Here is a 20,065-nt window from a genome sequence, read left to right as displayed (position 1 = left end):
CGGGCGCCAGAACTGTCACAGAAAATTTGCTTCCCGAGTATTCCATCCAACTTCCCTTCCTGCGCCCACGTGAGCCATAGCGCCAGCCCATCGGCAAGGTCTCAGCGTTTCCTGCTGCTGCAATCTGTAACTCGATTTTGGATTTTTTTTTTTTAATTGCAGTTCTGAGGATCTTAGTTCTTAGCAAAACTTTTTTGGTTAGGAGACTTTTACAGTAGTCTGTTTATTTTCTTACCAAAATCGTGAAGACTTGCACACTTTTCCTCCATTCCTGCCCTGCTCTAAGGTTAAACAGCAGCAAAGGAAAGAAATACACACTCGCTGTTTATTTGGGGGGAGGGGAAATATGGATTTGCAGCTAAGTTATCACGATCCTTCGCTCCACCCCCGGTCTGGCACTTTCAACTGACACGTACATCATCTATTAATTGTTGTTTACCAACTCAGATACATAATATATTCATTTTTATCTTTGGTAAAATATAAATGGAATTGTCAGCGCGCTCCTGTCTGTTTGTTTGTCTAAGGCTATCAAAAGAAGTCAAGAGAGGAGGCTGTGGCCCGGATCCTGACCCTGATTGTATGAATAAGTAAGCAGGATGCAAGTGATTGGGTTAGATGGTGCGAATATTTTTTTTTTTTTCAAGTTAGGAAGAGGGTAAAAAGACAGGCTGGCGGGGGGAAGGCAAACAGTGCATCCCCAAATCCTCACACTTTTGCTCTCTTGCAGTCAGTTGCTTTGCTGGCTTCTGCAGGCTTTTAAGGTCTCGCGGCGTAGAAATGCCTGGCCCCCACCCCCTTCCTCGGTCTCCCCTTTCAATTCAGATGTGCTGATGTGCAGACCGGATTCATCTTCTCGGAGCGGCGGCGGCGGCTTTGGGCTCAGGCGGCGGCGGCTCGCGCTCGGCCGCGGAGTCCTGGCAGCAGCGGGGACGCGGCGCGGGAGCCCGAGCACTGGTGGCAGCTGAACCCGCGGGGCGCCGCTGGCCGAGCCGCGGCCGCGGGAAGTTCGGCAGCCAGAAGAACGATCTGGCAGGCTACGAGCGCCCGCGCCGCCAGAGCCGAGTTTGCCTGCGCCCTCCCCGCCTCCGAATGCCGAGTTCCTTACCTGCCCTCCGCCCACCCGCGGGCCCCTAGCCAACTTCTCCCTGCGACTGGGGGTAACAGGCAGTGCTTGCCCTCTCTACCGTCCCGGCGGCATCCACATGTCTCCGGACACCTGAGCACCGCGGTCCCGCCGAGGAGCCTCCCGGTGGGGAGAAGAGCACCGGTGCCCCTAGCCCCGCACATCAGCGCGGACCGCGGCTGCCTAACCTCCGGTCCCGTCCCCTCCTTTTCCTCCGGGGGAGGAGGATGGGGTTGGAAAAGCTTTCCCTGAGGATGCTCGTGTGGCTGGTGGCCTCGGGGATTGTTTTCTACGGGGAGCTATGGGTCTGCGCTGGCCTCGATTATGATTACACTTTTGATGGGAACGAAGAGGATAAAACAGAGACTATAGATTACAAGGACCCGTGTAAAGCCGGTAAGTGGCTCTCCAGGTTGGGACAGTGGCTCTCCAGGTTGGGACGGTGGCGCGCCGGGGGCCGCTGCGCTGGGTTTCCGATGGGTGGCGGTGGGAGCTCACCTGTTTCCTTCCCTCCCGCGTCAGCCCCTCCGCCGCCCCTCCTTCTCTCCCCCTCCTTTCTCTTCCCTTCCCCACCCGCGAGTGGCAGCCGCTGCGGCCCCAGTTAACGAGAGTTCTATGCTAGTGGGATCCGCTGCCAAGCTCCCATCTCCCAGTTTGGGAATAACGTCCTGGAGTTTCTGATCCCTCTCTCCTCCCCCACCGAAATGAAACAAGTCGTAAATATAGCTGGCTGCTGTAGGTTTTAAATTCCAACACTCAGCGGGCTTTATGCATCTGGAAGGGACACCGCCTTCTTCCCCCCGCCCCCCACCAGGGCGCGGTTTCCCAGCGCTCGTTCGAGGCCGAGTGGGCAGGGTTTCCCAAAAGACACTGGAGGATGGCATTGCTACCTCCAGACACCTTGGCTCCCTCTTTTACCAGAAATTTCAAGTGTGGATTCCAGGCTAGAAGGGGATTGTGACAATCTCGGAATAACTCACTTCTAGACGGGATTCTGATGCATTTGCCCATTTAAAATAAACTGAAAAAAAATGTTTTTAAGTTGCTACCCCATTCAAACTTGTGTCTTCCTTCCTGCTGACACCCCAGGGAAATGCAGTCGGACCAGCACTGCCTGAAGCTCAGCTTCTCGCCTCGCAGGGTCCCTGAATGTCCCAGGTCCTTCCCCTCCCTTCTACGCCTCTGGCGCCGCTGCCAGCCTCTCTCGCGCGCGGGGCGGCGCTTCCCTCTCGCCGCCTAAGGTCGGAGACGCACGTGCCCGGGGCCGCTACCACGTGAGCGCAGCGCCTGGGGGCGCCCAGCACTGGCGGAGGCTCCTGTCCGGGCTCCGTGAACTCCTCGTTCCTTGCTGTGTTGGGCTGTGGCTGAGGTGATCCGCGCTCAGTGTGGACGCACGAATAACTTCGTAAAGGTTGCACGGTGGTTGGGGCTAACCTAGTGGAGCGGTTTGTAAGCGGAAGGCACGTTGGGTTCCATCCCAAGAGGTGTGGGCTTTAGCGAAGCGTAGAGGAAGGGAGTGGACAAAGTCAAGTATACCTAGGGTTCTCCAGATTCCGTGCTCGGTGACTGGGTTTTCTTCCCTTCCATAACCAGATAAGCATTATTCATCCTCTCTTGGGCCTGGAGGAAGGAGAGGTGTACACAATGAAGAACAATGCTGGAAATTCCCTAGTTAATTTTTACCTTTGATGACACATTGTTCTGACAAAAAGTGTATGTGTGTTCTGTTCACATTATCATGTCTTTCTCGGTGCACCCTTAAGTGCAGATACTTATTCAAAACTCAGAGTAGCTTAGCAGGAGCCTGTCAGGCTGGAACTCAGAATTCTGATTTAATTCGGTTTTGCTGATAAGTTTCCTGCTGTCACTTTTAATAACTGTATCTATTTTCCCACTGAAAGTTTCTTGGGCCACCCCGGATGGTTTGGACAAGGAGATGCTGATTGCTGTGGTGGGTGACCAGTGGCTGGGCATTCAGAATCTGCTCTCTGCAACTCCTTAAATGTACTTTTTGCTAAGAAATTTCTTTTGAATAATGTTGTAACTTGCTGAAAATTGTGCGTTTTCTTGTTTATGGTAGGGTAGAGATGAAGTACATTATTTCAACAGATTGTGTAGGAAAACATCTACTTTGATACCTTGTTGTGTGAAAGATTCAAGCAGATAAGTATTTGCACCATGTGTATTGAAACACACCTCAGACATTAATGTTTAGTTTCTTTAGCAAATAAACATCTAGGTAAAAAACAAACAAACAAACAAACAAAAAAAAACTTTAATAGCATTTACTTTTTGTTTCCCCTTTGATGCTGGTTTATTTTTGAATAAAGCTGCTGAAAGTAAAGCAACAACAAAACCAACGTTGAATGGATTATTACCCTAATCTTATTTCTTCTCTGTTTTTGAGAAGAGGCATACCAGTACACACCTGTGTGTGTGTTCACACGCATGCATGTGTGTGTGTAATGAGAGAGAAATAAGAATGGCTTAAGTGGAGGGCTAAGAAGTATGCACAGAATATGAGTCCCTTTTAAAATTACCACCCTGCTTTTGAATTTAGGCTTCAATTTACCGTCTTGGCTAAAGACGGGCAAAATTTTAGTGCCTCCTTTCTAGCACTGGGAAAGTCAAATCAAAGTTCCAATAACAGGAAAAAAAATGAAATAATACATTGAAATCCCAAGCAAGAGTCAAAAAAAAAAAAAAAAAAAAAAGAAAAAAAAAAGGTCACTGAGATAAGGAAGATGGGGACAGCTCTGTGAAAGACAGCCATGCAAAAGCAAAAGAGAAGGTACTTTCCAGACACTTGGGGCACCTTTGATCTGCCCTTTCCAAATAACAGATTGGAGAGCATGGCCCATGAAATAAAGGGGCCTGTCTGAGCTTCTCTAACAGGGTCTTCATATTCCTTAAAATACACAGTGGCTTGGTATCACAACGACAATCATGGCTTTGTGGTTTTAAAGCACTTTTGAGTGCTGGTGTTCACAACAGCTCAATATGGTAGAGTTTGTTACTCTTCCCATTTTACACGTAGGAAAACAGAGACCCAGTGAGGTTACATGTCTTTGTTAGGATTACTCAGAACTTGATTCCAAGTTTCCTGGCTGCAAAGTCTGGCTGTATCTGACAATTACACTACATTCATTGTGGGCCTTTTGGAGGCTTTCATTGAGAAGATAATAGGTATTAGTCCAGGTTTACCAGGAATCCAGACTAACAGAGATGCGATTACTTGCATATCTGATATAGGTGAAGTGAGGAACATAGCTTCAGATTTTCGAAACTCAAATCCTTGAGGACAGAAATCAGAACTGGTTTTTAATGTTTATCACAGGAATGGATTACTACTGTTAGGAATTTAATATGTTCTGAATACCTTCTTGATATCTATAGACTGGTTGATACTGCCATTTACAAACTTCTTTTCTAAACAAGATCAAATGTGTGTTACCCAATGAGATTTGCTTCTCAATTACAACTTTAAAAATTGTACTATCCTCAACACATTTGTGAAATAGAATGCAATTTGTTTACCTATCAGAACTCTGATTTCAAGTTCATGAAACTATAGGGTAGAAAGGAATCCTTGTCTTAATTTGATAGAATTTTTACTCAGAAAGACATTATAGGTATAAGTGATAGTAGGTAAATATACCCACACAACTGCGGATATATTTATGTAGCCAAATCCATTAGGATAAAATATAGGTATTTTATTTCTCTATATGAGTAGATATACACAAAGATACAGATAATTCAAAAGAATGTCTGGCTGTCTTTCATCAGTGCAGTACACAATCACCTGAATATGTAATCACATTGCTCTTACTCTCTAGGTCAGGAAGGTCCCAAGGGACATTGGGAAGCTGATGCTGCAGGCGCTCATTCCAGAGTAGAGACTGAGGTGTCCTGTTTCATTGTCGTACTATAGAAATAAGTGTTAATCTGAGTATTAATATCTGTGAAGAGCCTGGGCAAATTTAGTTTGTAAATTAATCTTCTGCCAAGTATGTGTACAGATCACATGGAAAAGCAGATACCTGATGAAGTAACTGTGTATTAGCACATACCCTTCCTTCTCTTCTCTCCTTCTCTTCTTCCCTCCCTTCCATTCCTTGCTTTTTTCCTCCCTCCCCTTCTTCCCCTTCTTCTTTCTTCCTTTCCATCTTTTTTTTTATGTATATTTAAGAGAATATTAGGAAAGCTCAGGCAACTGCAAATAGAATATCTAATAGGAGAAATTGAAGAAATTAATGTTTTGAATCTTGGGTAGAGGCATATAGAATTGGTGGAGTAAGATGTGTATGCAGAATGATATCCTTACTCTCTGTAGACATTTGTGAACACCTTGACAAAAGATTTTCTACCTAGAAGCTCCTGAGTAAATGACTCCTAATTTTGGAAAAAAACAAAAAACCCCAAGCATGATTAAAGGTCAGTGCCTTGCAAGGTGAAATTTGCCTGTAGAGGAGCATCTGCAAGCCTGTCTATATAGAAATAGGCTTTTGGTGTTTTAGAAAACTCTTTTTGCTTTTCTTTATAGTCGGTGCTCCAGCGTCCTAGTATGCTAGGCCTTGTGATAATTTTCCTCAGTTTATAATTTCTAGGTTACATTGCCTCGTTCTTTTGGCCCTCAGTGTTGTACTTTCCAGCTGAACTGGCCATTTTCGAATTAGATATCCTATTCCATATCTTTATTCCATCGTAGTTTTAGATGTCCAAACATTTATTTCTTAGTCGGTGCCTCTCTAGACTGCTGCACTCTCATTTACAAATGTGTTTCATAGAGCTGCCTCACCTAATCAGTTTCTTCTGTTTTAATTTTCATTCCTCAGATCTTGATTTTTTTTTTTCTCTTCTTGCCTTGGGTGCCAACTCAGAAGTGGCCAAAATACGCTGTTTGCAAAAGGGATGGATAAGGCATTATATTCTGTACATTTGAATTCTGCTCCTCTTTTGTCAACAGTAATTCCTTAGTCTTTGTCTTGAGGGCCTACATCCATATTTGGTCCACAATGGCAGTTACTGTTATTAGGTATGAAAAAGATAGATTTTTTTTTTCTTAAATATATTCCCTCAGACTGAGCGAGGTCAAAAGCTCTTCTTTTCCATCCTTTTTGTTTGTTTACATAGTCTCCTGAGATCGTCCCACGTTTTGCTTCTGGATAGTTTCATTCACAAATTCAAAACCTAAGTGGAACCCCTTCTCTTAGCTAGTTGGTGTAATAATGCATAGAATTCTTATTTCAAGTAGGTGCCCAGTCAACCCTACTTGACTCAATGTAGGCCTCGTTAGGTCAAGGTGAAACAGTTCATATGGAAAAGTTAACATATAATTCCGCAGCTTTCCCTCTTACCCTGATGATGGCTTCCTTTTTCTCCTCCTCCTCCTCCTCCTCCTCCTCCTCCTCCTCCTCCTCCTCCTCCTCCTCCTCCTCCTCCTCCTCCTCCTCCTCCTCCTCCTCCTTCTTCTTCTTCTTCTTCTTCTTCTTCTTCTTCTTCTTCTTCTTCTTCTTCTTCTTCTTCTTCTTCTTCTTCTTCGTCTTCTTCTTCTTCTTCTTCTTTCTGAGAGAGGATCTCACTCTGTCACCAGGCTGGAGTGCAGTGGCACGATCTTGGCTCACAGCCTCGACCTACTAGGCTCAAGCAATCCTCCTACCTCAGCCTCCGTAGCAGCTGGGACTACAGGTGCATGCCACCATGCCCAGCTAATTTTATTGTTTGTATTTTATTTATTTTTTATTTTTTGCAGAGACAGGGTTTCACCATGTTGCCTAGCCTGGTCTTGAACTCCTGAACCAAGTGATTCACCCGCCTCAACCTCTCAATGTGCTGGCATTACAGGTGTGAGCACCCGACTGACAGTTTCCTTTTCTATGAAAGCCTAGTATAAGCCATGTATGGTTCCTCCTTCAGAAACCATATTGTCTTCCTCTATTGTGTATGCAGGAATCCTATTTTTGAACATCTTAGCATTTTTCTCTCATGTGAAATTGAGACTTACTTGCCAATAGTTAAAACCATATTCTTTACAAACCTTCTTATGGTTATTAGTCACCTTAATCATCCTTCACACCTTTCAATCATTGAGGTCTTGACGTGATCGCTTATAGAAAAGCGATTCTTCTGGAACTCAGGTAGGTAGTATCAAGTGCAGATAATTTGCCATCATTCATTTTAGAATATTATTTATTCTAATAGTGCCTTAGACCCATCTGCTTAAAGTATGTAAAACTAGGACCCTCCTTAAGCTTTTCTAAGAACACTTAGAGAAGACAGAGGCAAATAATCCATTTAAAATGAGGTATTGCACATCCTGCTGAGACCATCTGGTGTCTAGGGAAGTGGTGGGGGTGGGGGAGCCATGTTGCTCCCCTGAACTGTGAGAACTCCCCCCTGCAGCATCTTGAGCTCAGACTTAGGCCAGGACTCAGGGGCCTGGCAAGGTTCCTGAGGATGTAGGATTTCCTCATCCTCAGGATGAGGGGAGTTTGGAAACCTCTTACAGTTCTTTCATATTCCAGGATCTGGAATTAATTGTGGACTTATCCTTCCTAAATTGAGGAGTGCAGAGTCCTCTCCCCAACCCTGGATATGGCAGAATGATTTAGCAATATGGCTTTCGTGGTTTTTGTCTTTAGTTATCTATTGAATACTAACACTTGGGGAGGAAAACTTAAAAATATATATAACCTCAAAGCTATGGAATGAATGACATAGACTGTGTTCTTTTCCAGAAAGCAGGAGGAGGGAATCCCTTGCTTATTTATTTCATTCTTGCCATTGTGAGCCCTAAAAATGGAATGCTGACTATTGGACTTGGAGATATTGTGGACTGGCTAATGGACTGCTAGTTTTGTCAGCTCTTTATAGAATGTGTGCTAATCCTGTCAAGCTATTCTAAAGAGCTCAACTATATATTTTGTATTAAGAAGTCTACTAAATTAGGTGTTAACTGAAATCCAGAAAGTGAAGCAAGGTGGTGTTTATCTTACTCAACTCTTCTCCTGCAACTTACATTTAGAGTTTAAGCTTAAAAAATTGCTATCCACTACATTTTTTTAAAAGAACTTCCTTGAATGATAATTCTAAAAAGTTGAAACCATACATTAAATGGGTCAGAAGTGCTCTAAATATATTATTTTTTCCCAACTCAAATCTAGTTTTATGTATTGGTATGCTACTCGAAACATTCAACTCAGTGTTTAAAAAAGACTTCAACAGTTTTTAACGCACTGTACCATTTTACAAGTCAGGGGAGTTGCTACAGAGGTGGAGATAAAAGGCATATATTTACGCTCAGCGTTTTAAATATTCTGCGTTGTTGAGCTTTCCAATGATGACATTTAATTTGTGTGATGGGTGAGGCAGAGTTGGAGGGGTAGAGGGTGGAATAGTTCCCTCATTCCTTACATTTCTCATCTGTGTTAAACTGTCAGCACATGGATTGTGTACCACACAGTCACCTCGGTAGCTCCTGGACCGGTTGCTGCTGTAAGTGTCTTCTGAGCAATCTTCTTTGGCTCTGAGTGTATTTGAAGAGTTTATTGGAATAATCTCAGTTTATTGTAAAGTGTTGGAAACCACCTTGGCATTAGCTCAGTTGACTGACCATTCAGAAAAGATGGAACTTTGTTCTTCTGCCCTATTCTTTTCAGAGCACAAATACCTAACAGTTGGGGCTTATGGTATTTTGTTTTTCATATTCAGATTAAAGATAATTAAGTATATGCCTCATTGCATGGAAGTTAAAACCTTTCAAATATCCCAGGGAGGAACACCATGAATAATTCAGAAACACCAAATGGAGAATATTAAAGAAGGGAAGGAGTCCTCACCTATCTCAAGTACCCCACATATCTAGGAAGTATCTTCATGGCTCACGTCATCATAACATAGTTTACATTTTTGCATTAAAAAATCTAGTCTCCTGTCTTCACCGTATTCCCATCAATTAACATTATTGCTCCTTCTGGATACATGAGGAAAACGGACAAGTGGTGAGGGCTTGAACTCGAGTTTCTATATTTCTGATGACTTTCCTTTTTCAAATTTCTCACACTTGGCTCTACAGCCAGCACAAATGTAGTGAGACTGTCAGTGTACATGGTGGTGGACATCCATCCATTGTGATTTCTTTGTTGAGATTGCATCTTGCTTTTAGTGTTCTTGCGTTTTTATAAGCCACGTACTGTATTGTCAGAGTAAGACCAGAACTTTATAATCACATGGAGTGTAGTGCATGGCCTCCTCCCTCTCGAGAGCGTTCTCTTAGCGTGAGAAGTTACGAATGAAACACCTACTTATGGATGAAACAAACAAAAATGCAAATGACTAATTTTAACAGGATTAGAGACATGTTTGAGGGTGAACAGTGTAGGGGAGACAATGCTGTGTGTAGCCTCAAGTATATGCATTGTGAAAGCAGGCCTTCCATGTCCATTAAGACAGGGGCTGGGTTGGATGTGGGTAGAATTCAGTCGTGAGTGCCCTGTTGCTGGTACAGGCTCTGACATTTTGTGTGGTAATGTGTTGTTTCACACTCTAAATTTGCTGAGTATTCATTGAATTCATGATTATGAGCCCATACAGAGTGCAAGAACATCCTTTCAAATGCAGTTGAAAAAAATTCAGGAAAGTGGTTTACAGTGTACACTATGTATGTAAATGATGTGTGAATGCTTTTGAGAAAACAAATATGCTGTGTGAAGTTACTTAAATAACTTCACTTTATTCAATCCTAACTTGTCTAAAAGCCTAAGGTCAAATGCTTGAAAACTTTTAGAGATAATAGGATCAAATAAACTTCTTGGAACTCTGGCCTGGTTTCCTAAGAGGAGGAAGTCTGGCAAATTCAAAATGTATATCATATGTAATATTTACTATACGGGTATTATAGGTTTTTTGAAGAAAACATATTATTATTTAGCAAATTATCATATTTTCTAGGATGAAGAATTCCTGCTTGTACTTGTTTCCTAACAAGTGGTAGAACAAAATCTGGTAAAACAGGCTTCTCATTTTTTTCTTGCCTCCTTCTTTTCTACCTAAGACCTAGGGGAAAATTTTCTTTTATATATGTATATTCTTTAGTCCCAAGAGAAGAAATAGTATATCACTAAACCTGAATGCAGTGTAGCTGGCAGGCAGTCACCAGGGTCAGAATAATTGGGTTTTGGTAGCTGGAACGGGTAAAGGAAATAATGACCTAAATCAGGGCCTCTGTGTTGCTTTATGTTTCTTTTTTTTGTTTGTTTGAGGTGGGTTTTGCCCTTATTGCCCAGGTTGGAGTGCAGTGGTGTGATCTCGGCTCACTGCAACCTCTGCCTCCTGGGTTCAAGGGATTCTCCTGCCTCAGCCTCCCGAGAAGCTGGGATTACAGGCAGGCACCGCCAAGCCCGGCTAGTTTTATATTTTCAGTAGAGATGGGGTTTCTCCATATTGGTCAGGCTGGTCTCGAACTGCCGACCTCAGGTGATCCGCCTGCCCCAGCCTTCCAAGTTGCTGTATGTTTCTATTTAGAAAGATGTTTGTGAGCAGTTTGCTGGGTGAACTGATGACCAAGAGTTAACACACAGAAAGAAGATACATGTTCAAGGATGAAAATAGTGCAGTAAGAACAGATGGACTAGTGACCAAGAGTTAACGCACAGAAAGAAGATATTGATTATAGGATATACTTCCAGTTTGTTCCACGATGAAAATAGTTATAGTAAGAACAGATCTCTGGTGTATACAATGGAACTCAGAAATAGCATGGGGCTTCATACACAAAACTGTATGCTTCAAAAACGAGTGTCCTATATTAAATCTTATTCTGGTATTGAATGGCACTTTTAGCTGAGTGTTTTAAGGTAACTTGGTTTATATCTCCCAGTGATAGAATCAGATTTTGAATTCAAAACTCTGGACTCAATGGGCTGCCGAGATCTGCCTTTCATTTTCTTTCTTTTTTATATGGGTACTTTTTTGCAGGTTGGATTTGGTTTAAAAATTATTTTTTTCAGGTTTCAAGGGGACAGAAAAATAATCTATTAAAAATGTGGGCTTTGGAGTGACAGGGCCATGAGTTCCAATACTAAACCCCCCACATAATAACCATGTGTGGCTTTCGGCAAGTTATTTAACCCCATTACATTTCTGTTTTCTGAGCTATAAAATAAAGGTGATATTATAATTCTCATGATGTTGTTATAACAATTAAGTAATTGTAAAGTACATATCAATTTTTCTGGAACATAACAAACACTGTATTATTTTATTCACAGTAGTATAAATGTGTAAGATGTGGAGGATTTTTAATCACAACTACTCATTTGTGGAGAGATGATCTTTATGAAACCATTTGTGGGATAAAGGTCTTTGTTTCTTCCCATGTGTTAAAACACTTTCATATCTCAAGTCCTCTGAACTTTTCAACTGAGAAGATAAATCCCCCAAGTAGACCTTGTTTGAAAAGATACCAGAGGCAACCAATAGAAAGATTTTTCAGATGTTGTTCTCTTGGCTATCTGCTCATATGCCTAATACACTCAAAATATATTGACAATTTTCAATTCACGTTGACTGAAGTGTGAATAGAATCTTGGCTATATATATAGTCTTTCGGTAATTTCTGGTTCAGATTGTGTTTGCCATCTGGATCAATTTGAAGAGCTTAGATATTCACAATCTATGTTTACACAGAGCTAAGTTTGAGCACATGGCTCTAAACTACAAATATTCATTAATTCATTAAACAGTTTTTCAACATTCTTATGAAGGAAACAGATTTATCCTTGGGGTTTACAGAAGCGTGCCTCACCTAGTACAGTCTTCACATTGCCATTTGCAGGTGGATGATTACTCACGTATAAATAGTTGTTTATGTATTAATAACACAATTGCATGCTAAAGTTATTTTAATTTAGCATTAGAAAATAGATACTGTTATAAATTATGATAATCTGAATATGTATTCTTACACATTTTTGCTGGATTTTTCTTTACTCAAGATAAATGAAGATTAATATAATATCAATGTAATGCTTTGTGGAGAGCACTGCAACTTTTAAGTAAGTACTTTGTAGGCTTTGTTATTTGACAGAGGACTAGTATGAGTGTAACCAATAATTACTTATGCAGATATTTGGAAGTAGTCTGTGTAAGCAGCTTGGTTTTAAAATCACACAACTTGATTTTAAAATTTCAATTTGTGGCCGGGTGCGATGGCTCATGCCTGTAATCCCAACACTTTGGGAGGCCAAGGCAGGTGGATCACCTGAGGCCAAGAGTTCGAGACCAGCCTGGCCAACATGATGAAACCCCGTCTCTGCTAAAAGTATAAAATTTAGCCAGGTGCAGTGGCGAGTGTCTGTAATCGCAGCTACTCTGGAGGCTGATACAGGAGAATTGCTTTAACCTGGGAGGTGAAGGTTGCAGTGAACCGAGATTGTACCACTGCACTCCAGTCATGGTGACAGAGTGAGACTCTGTCTCAAAAAAAAAAAAAAATAAAATAAAAAAAATAAAATAAAATAAATAAATGTCAACTTGTTTCTCATGTTCTCCCACATTATTTGGCAGAGCACAATTCTGTTCTTCACACTATATCCTTATTCTTAAATACATTTGAAGTTACCGGGTTCACTTTTTCTACATTTATAGGTCAGTAGAAGCCAAAATAAACAGTAAAATGAATGAAGTGAATGTTTACTCTTTTTATTTCTCCTGTTCTACTGTGATTTTGAAAAGTAAATGTAAGTTTTGCTTTTTAAAAAATAATCTTATCTGGGTAGTGGTATGAAAACTGGAAACAAACTAGACTGGTAGTCAAGAAATGTAAATTCCAGTACTGGTTCTGTAGCTGTATTTGTGTTGCCCTCAGGACATCCCTTGGTTTTACTGGGCCTCAGCCTCTGAGGTTTGGAAGTCTCTAAGGCTGTTCAAGGCCTAAAGCAGTCTGAATCCTGGTGTCTCTGACATTGGAAGCAAGAGCGCCTCTCAAGTGGTACCAAGAAATTGCAGTGCTGGGGGCTTAATGCTGTACACCGAGAGGAAGGGGAAGTTGTTCACATCTCTCCAGGGGTCACTCTTGATAAACCCTCAGGTTTCTGACGGTTTTGTTCATATCATGGCAGCCACCGTAGGCCCTGAAGTAGGCCATGCAATTTCATGACTTGTCTGCCAGAATTAACCCTGAAAGCAATCTATGCCTAAATTTCCCTCCCTCTTCCTACCTCATTACTTCCCCCCCCCAAAAAAAAACTACTAAAAGAGTATCAAGGTGTGTGAGAATAGCAGGTATCTTACATATGTATCAGAACATGTTAGTGTCACATTACCATCAGAATTGAAGGTTGTTCAGTCGGATTGTTTTCACAGGAAAAAATGGATTGGTATATTGGGATGAGGGAAGCCTATTCTGTCGAGTTTGAGGTCAGTGTTCATAATGGAGAGAACAAGAACTACAGGCAATGAAACCGCAGGAAAATTGTTCTGACTGAAAGCATTTTACCAAGTACATGACATGTTAACAGATATATCCTTATATTAATTAATTACTTGAATATATCCTTGAAAATATAATTCTACTTGGCATAATTGGATATTGTTACTTATTTTCGTAAAATTCAGCTCCACAAACCTCTGTTTTTCTTAAAGTGTCTAGTAAGGAACTATTCTTGTTAACTCATTTTACGTATTTTTTTTGATGAGTTTAAATTGTCAAACAAATCATCACCAAAGCAAGTTTCACTTTTGTGGCTTTTATAATAGTAAGAAGGAAGCCCAATAGAAATCGATAACATGAATCTAGGTAGTGTAATTGAATTAGAAGAGCGCTGGATATTCTGTAGGAGACCTAGGTGCAAGTGTTGGCTGTTTTGTTTAAATATATTATCTTGGTCTACCTACATAATGCTTCAGAGCTTACGTTCACACATTTGTAATGTGGGGATAGTGATCCCTGGTCTATGAAACATGGAATGATTACATGTGTAAGGTCTTGGTAAACTATGATGCACTGCACAGACTGAAATTAAGAAAAGCACTATTTTGCACATGGTATGTTTCAGCAATATGCTTGGGGGGTACACAAATAAGATGTGCTCTCTTCCTAAAAGGATTTCAAAATCTACTAGAAAAAAGTAACAAATACTTTAACTATCAAGATAAAAATGCAGTAAACAAAGTACAATCTCCCTTGGTATTCATGGGGGATTAGTTCCAGCACCCCTGCAGATAGCAAAAATCTGAGAATGCTCTAGTCCCATATATAAAATGGCATAGTATTTGAATATAAACCACTCAGTCCTCTCATATGCTTGAAATCGCCCCTAGATTCCATGTAACACTTAATACAATATAAATGCTATGGGAATAATAATACTGTATTTTAAAAATTCATATTTTTTAACCATTGCATTTATTTATTTATTTTTGAATATTTTCCATCTGTAGTTGGTTGAATCTGTGGATATGGAGGGCTGATTGTTCTATGGTAGCACAGAGGAGGGAATGCATTAATTATGCGTCTCAGGGAAGGTGACATTTGAGCTGGATCTTGAAGTCCTGTAATTTTCTTCCTGGAGAAAAGATGGGGCAAAACTTTAGAGTCAAATAACTAAGATAAAAGCTGAAGCTCTGAAAGTTCTTCAATTTTATGAAAATATAGGGAGTGGCAAATGGTCTAATGTGGACAGAGCAAAGGATGTGTAAGGGTTAATGCTTTGGCAAAAAATGATTCTGAAAGATAGTGTAAAGGATCTTTAAAGCCTGGGTTGTGACCTTGATCCTATTGGCGGTGAGAAGTGAACTTACTGAAAATTTAAAGCAGATCATTGGCTTGATTATAGTCATATGTTGTAAAGAGATGTTAGGAGGTAAAGAGTGAGCTGGTGTAGTTGGTGGAAGAAGTAATGAGAAAGTGGGAGGAGGGAGGCTTGTTAGATTATAGTACAAGTACAGGCAAGCACTGGATGAGTGCTTGCATTTGCACCATGTCAGTAGCCACAGAAAAGAGGGATTGGAGGTAAGAGACAAGTGACCAGCTGGATGACCTTGGGATGAAGGTCAAGAAAGTAAAAGAAAAGAAAAGGAAGAGTCAAAGATGACTTTTTGGTTTCATACTTTAGTGACTGGGTAGACAGTGATACAGATGAACAAAGTATAAAACAATAAAAAAACAAGTTTGTGTTTTGTAAAGCAATTGAATTTGGTTTTGAGAACCCTTTGACTTGCATATAATCCTTTATTTGGTATTACAGGTCCCCTCATGTTGTTGTTGTTCAGGCGTATATTGGTTAAATTTGGACTTTGTGATGCCATATTAACTTTGAAATCAACTTGTCGAGTCTCAACATTTACATTTTGATTGCCATGGCATTGAATGTATGGGTTATTTTAAAGAGAATTATTTTTATAATATTGAACCTTCTAATCCATTAACATGGTATATATCTGTATTTGTTTAGGCCTCCTTAAATACTGTTTAATATTTAATACTTTTATCTGTAATTTGTGCATGCTTTTGATGTAGATTTATTCATATATTTTTATTTTTTGATGATATAATGTAGCTTTAAAAATTATTGTTAAGACCATTTGTTGCTATTGTGTAGAAATGTGTTTGATTTTTTATATTTTTACCTTTTATCCAACATTAAAAGTCTTGTGCATTTTAATAATTTATATATATATTCTTCATACAGGTAATGAGATTATCTGCAAATAAACATGTGGTTTTATTTCTTCCGTTATAGTCCCTATGTTTTTAATTTAATTTAATTATTTTTTTGCTGTGCTGACAGCGTCCCAGTGTTGCACAGAAGTGCTGACTGAGGGCTAGTTTGCTCTGTTCTTAATTTTAAAGGGAATGCTTTCAATTATTTACCAGTTATTCTATTTGGTATTTTTTTAAACATAGGCACTTTTTATCAAATTAGGAATTCTGCGTTTACTAAAAATGATATAATTATCCTTAGTTCACCATTTAAATTGTAAATTAGAATAATTAATTTACTAATATTAACCTACCTTGCATTCCTGGGATGAAGACAATTTGGGCATAATCTATTCTTTTTTTTTACGTCTCTAGATTCGAACTCTCCTCATTCTGCTATTCCTGTTGGGTTTTATTCATTCCTTTAGTACATTTCAAAAGATTTTTTTTTTTCCTCCATCACAGCACAAGATCACTTTAAACTAAATTCTCTGCTTGAGTGTATTAGGCTTCTGTCATAATATCAATTCAGAATGCAGACCTATTACCTATTTTAGGTGTGGTTCTTGCTTATGTGGTCTCAGAAGATATTTGTTTTTCTCCCCTCTACTTAGTTTCAAGCTTCCAGAAAATTCTTGTGTGCAAGTACCTGGGGTGGTATGAGTTTAATTTTCATTCTTCCTTATACTTAGAAGCCCCAGATATGGGAATCCCAGATTTTGGGGGGATTATTGTATTACACTTTCCAGCTTGGGTGGACCTTGCACTATGTCTTCTATCCTTAAAGCCCTATGAAACATCAAAATTCAATGGTCATGCCAACAAATTTTGGCAAATGCCCTCAGTTGAAAGCTGGCTTTAGTCTTCTGCTTATCTCTCTGGATTCTCTCATTCTCCCAGCAATGAATGTATTTCACTCTTTTGTCATCTATTGATACATTCAGTGCTTTAAAAAAATACTTCATCTAGCATATTGAGTTATGCAGAAAGCTCGGTACCAGTACCTAGTCTGTCATTGTGACAGAAACAGCAGTCATTAACAAGGACTTTTAAATGTTAAACATCATCAGGGCATTTTCTTACAGAACTTAGATTTTATGATTAAATGGCTTTATTCGAAACTCATTTATCATTATATATCAAATATAACCATAAGGTCCTCTATGAAAATATATCATATATCTAATTTGCTAAACATGGGGATTTTATAATAATCAAACCACCATTTGTTTAAGCTGACTTTTGAGGATACTCATTCAGTCCTGTGTATGTGTGATAAATCCAGAAGTTTCTTGAATTATTTGTAAACATTTCATTGTAAGGGTAAAAATTTTTGTACCTTTCAATTGAAAAGATTCAATTCAAATTTCATGGGAAGAACATCCAAATGTAACTCAAACTACCCATTGTGATTTGCGGAGGAAAGACGGTGTTTGCATAAAGTGGTGTCACAAGTTACCTGTACTGATGTGCTGCCTTCAGGCAGATTTGGTTATTCTTTAACTTTGTAGAACAGCTAGGCAGGATTATGCTTTTCTTTGTCAGTGAGGTGGATTGGGAAATATGTTTCTGCAACTTTTGATGCTTATTTGATACTCATTGCATTCAGTTTTATTGATATTAATAGAGAAGCAGCTCACCATCACTAGTCATTTCAGTTTTTTGTAAACAATTAATAAGGTTTCCATTTTTTCTTTATTTAAAATAAGTTGAATTGATTTAACTTGTTGTATGGTTATTGAAACTTTTAATAATACAACTTTGACCTCAATTAATGTTTACACTCTATTAGTCTGTTCTCATGCTGCCAATAAAGACATACCCGAGACTGGATAATTTATAGAGTAAAGAAGTTTAATTGACTCATGGTTCATTCAGTATGGCTGGGGAGGCCTCAGGACACTAACAATCATGGTGGAAGGGGAAGCAAACACATCCTTCTTCACATGGCAGCAGCAAGGAGAAGTCCAGAGCAAAAGGGAGAAAGCCCCTTATAAAACCATTAGATCTCATGAAAACTCACTATCATGAGAACAGCACGGAGGCAACTGCCCCCATGATTCAATTAACTCTCACCAGATCTCTTCCATGACACATGGGGATTATGAGAACTACAATTCAAGATGAGTTTTGGGTGCGGACACAGCCAAACCATGTCATTCTGCCCCTGGCCCCTCCCAAACCTCTTGTCTTCACATTTCGAAACACAATCATGCTATCTTAATAGTCCCCCAAAGTCTTAACTCATTCCAGAATTAACTCAAAAGTCCACATTCCAAAGTCTTAGCTGAGATAAGTCCCTTCTGCCTATCAGTCTGTAAAATCAAAAGCAAGGTACTTACTTCCTAAATATGGTGAGGGCTCAGGCATTGGGTGATTACACCCCTTCCAACTGGGAGAAATTAGCCAAAACAGATGGGCTACATGTCCCATGCAAGCCTGAAATCAAGTGGGTCAGTCAAATCTTAAAGCTCTGAAATGATCTCCTTTGACCATCTGCCTCACATCCAAGTCACACTGATACAAGAGGTGGGCTTCCATGGCCTTGGGCAGCTCTGCCCCTGTGGCTTTGCTGAGTACAACTTCTCTCCTGGCTGCCTTAATGGGCTGGTGTTGAGTGTCTGCACTTTTTCTAGGCATAAGGTGCAAGCTGTCAGTGGAGTTACCATTCTGGGGTCTGGGGACTCTCTTCTCACAGTTCCACTAGGCAGTGCCCCAATGGGTACTCTGTGTGGGAGGCTCTGACCCCACACTTTCCTTCCACACTGCCCTAGCAGAGGTTCTCCATGAGGGCTCTGCTCCTGTAGTGCACCTCTGCCTGGACATCCAGGCATTTCCATACATCTTCTGAAATCTAGGCAGAGGTTTTTGACCTCAGCTCTTGACTTCTATGCACCCCCAGGCCCACCACCACACATAAGCCACCAAGGCTTGGAGGTTGCACCCTCTGAAGCAATGGCCCGAGCTGCATATTTTTCCCTTTTAGCAATGGTTCAGATGTTAAGTACCAAGTGTTGAGATGCACAAAGCAGCAAGGCCCAGGGCCTGGCCTGTGAAACCATTTTTTCCTCCCAAGCCTTCTGGCTTATGATGGGAGGGGCTGCCATGAAGACCTCTGACATGCCCTGGAGACATTTTCCCCATTGTCTTGGAGACTGACATTTGGCTTCTTGTTACTTATGCAAATTTCTGCAGCTGGCTTGAATTTCTCCTCAGAAAGTGGGTTTTTTTTTCTTTTTCTTTTCATCAGGCTATCATAATTTCTTTTCTTTTTCTTTTTTCTTTTTCATCAGGCTATAAATTCCCCAAACTTTTATGCTCTGCTTTTGTTTAAACATAAGTTCCAATTCCAAGCCATATCTTTGTGAATGAATAAAACTGAATACTTTTAAGAGCACTCAAGTCACTTCTTGAATGTTTTGCTGCTTAGAAATTTCTTCCATCAGATACCCTAAATCATTTCTCTCAGGTTCAAAGTTCCACAGATCTCTAGGCTGGTGGATCAGCCTTCTTGTTATAGCATAGCAACAATCACCCTTGCCCCAGCCCAATAAGTTTCTCATCTCCATCTGAGACCAACTCAGCCTGGACTTCATTGTCCATATGACTATCAGTATTTTGGTCAAAACCATTCAACAAGTCTCTAGGAAGTTCCAAACTTTCCCACATTTTCCTATCTCCTTCTGAGCCTTCCAGCCTCTGCCAGTTATCCAGTTCCAAAGTTGTTTCCACATTTTCAGGTATCTTTACAGCAGTACCCCACTCTACCAGTACCAATTTACTGTATTAGTCCATTCTCATGCAGCTAATAAAGACATACCTGAGACTGGGTAATTTATAAAGGAAAGAGGTTTAATTGACTCACAGTTCAGCATGGCTGAGGAAGCCTCAGGAAGCTTACAATCATGGTGGAATGGGAAGCAAACACATCCTTCTTCAAATGGCAGCAGCACGGAGAAGTGCAGAGTGAAGCAGGGGGGAAAGCCCCTCATAAAACTATCAGAGCTCATGAGAACTCATTATTATGAGAACAGCATGGATGTTACTGCTCCCATAATTCAATTGCTTCCCACTGGTCCCTGCAATGACACATGGGGATTATGAGAACAATTCAAGATGAGATTTGAATGGGGACACAGTCAAACCATATCAACACCCACTCAAAATTTCCTCTAATAACTTTCAGTTACAGGGCCTCAAAGGTAATCTTATGGTTTAATTTATGGCAATGAATC

General features: G+C 40.5%; 1 protein-coding gene across 2 annotated transcripts in view; it reads left to right on the top strand.

The window, feature by feature from the left end:
- The first annotated feature begins 685 nt into the window (after positions 1-685).
- The window catches only part of LOC105466716 (tolloid like 1), a 226,004-nt gene continuing 206,624 nt past the window's right edge, over positions 686-20,065 (top strand). The window contains exon 1 of one of the 2 annotated variants that reach the window (XM_011715828.3): positions 686-1,522. In XM_011715828.3, coding sequence (XP_011714130.1) covers positions 1,354-1,522 — 169 coding nt within the window. In that variant the 5' untranslated portion in view covers positions 686-1,353. The remainder of the gene's footprint in view (positions 1,523-20,065) is intronic. The other variant, XM_011715829.3, reaches the window with a different exon arrangement.

The sequence above is a fragment of the Macaca nemestrina genome, chromosome 3 (genome assembly GCF_043159975.1).
Source record: "Macaca nemestrina isolate mMacNem1 chromosome 3, mMacNem.hap1, whole genome shotgun sequence".
NCBI lineage: Eukaryota > Metazoa > Chordata > Mammalia > Primates > Cercopithecidae > Macaca > Macaca nemestrina.
This window is presented reverse-complemented; position numbering and strand designations above follow the sequence as displayed.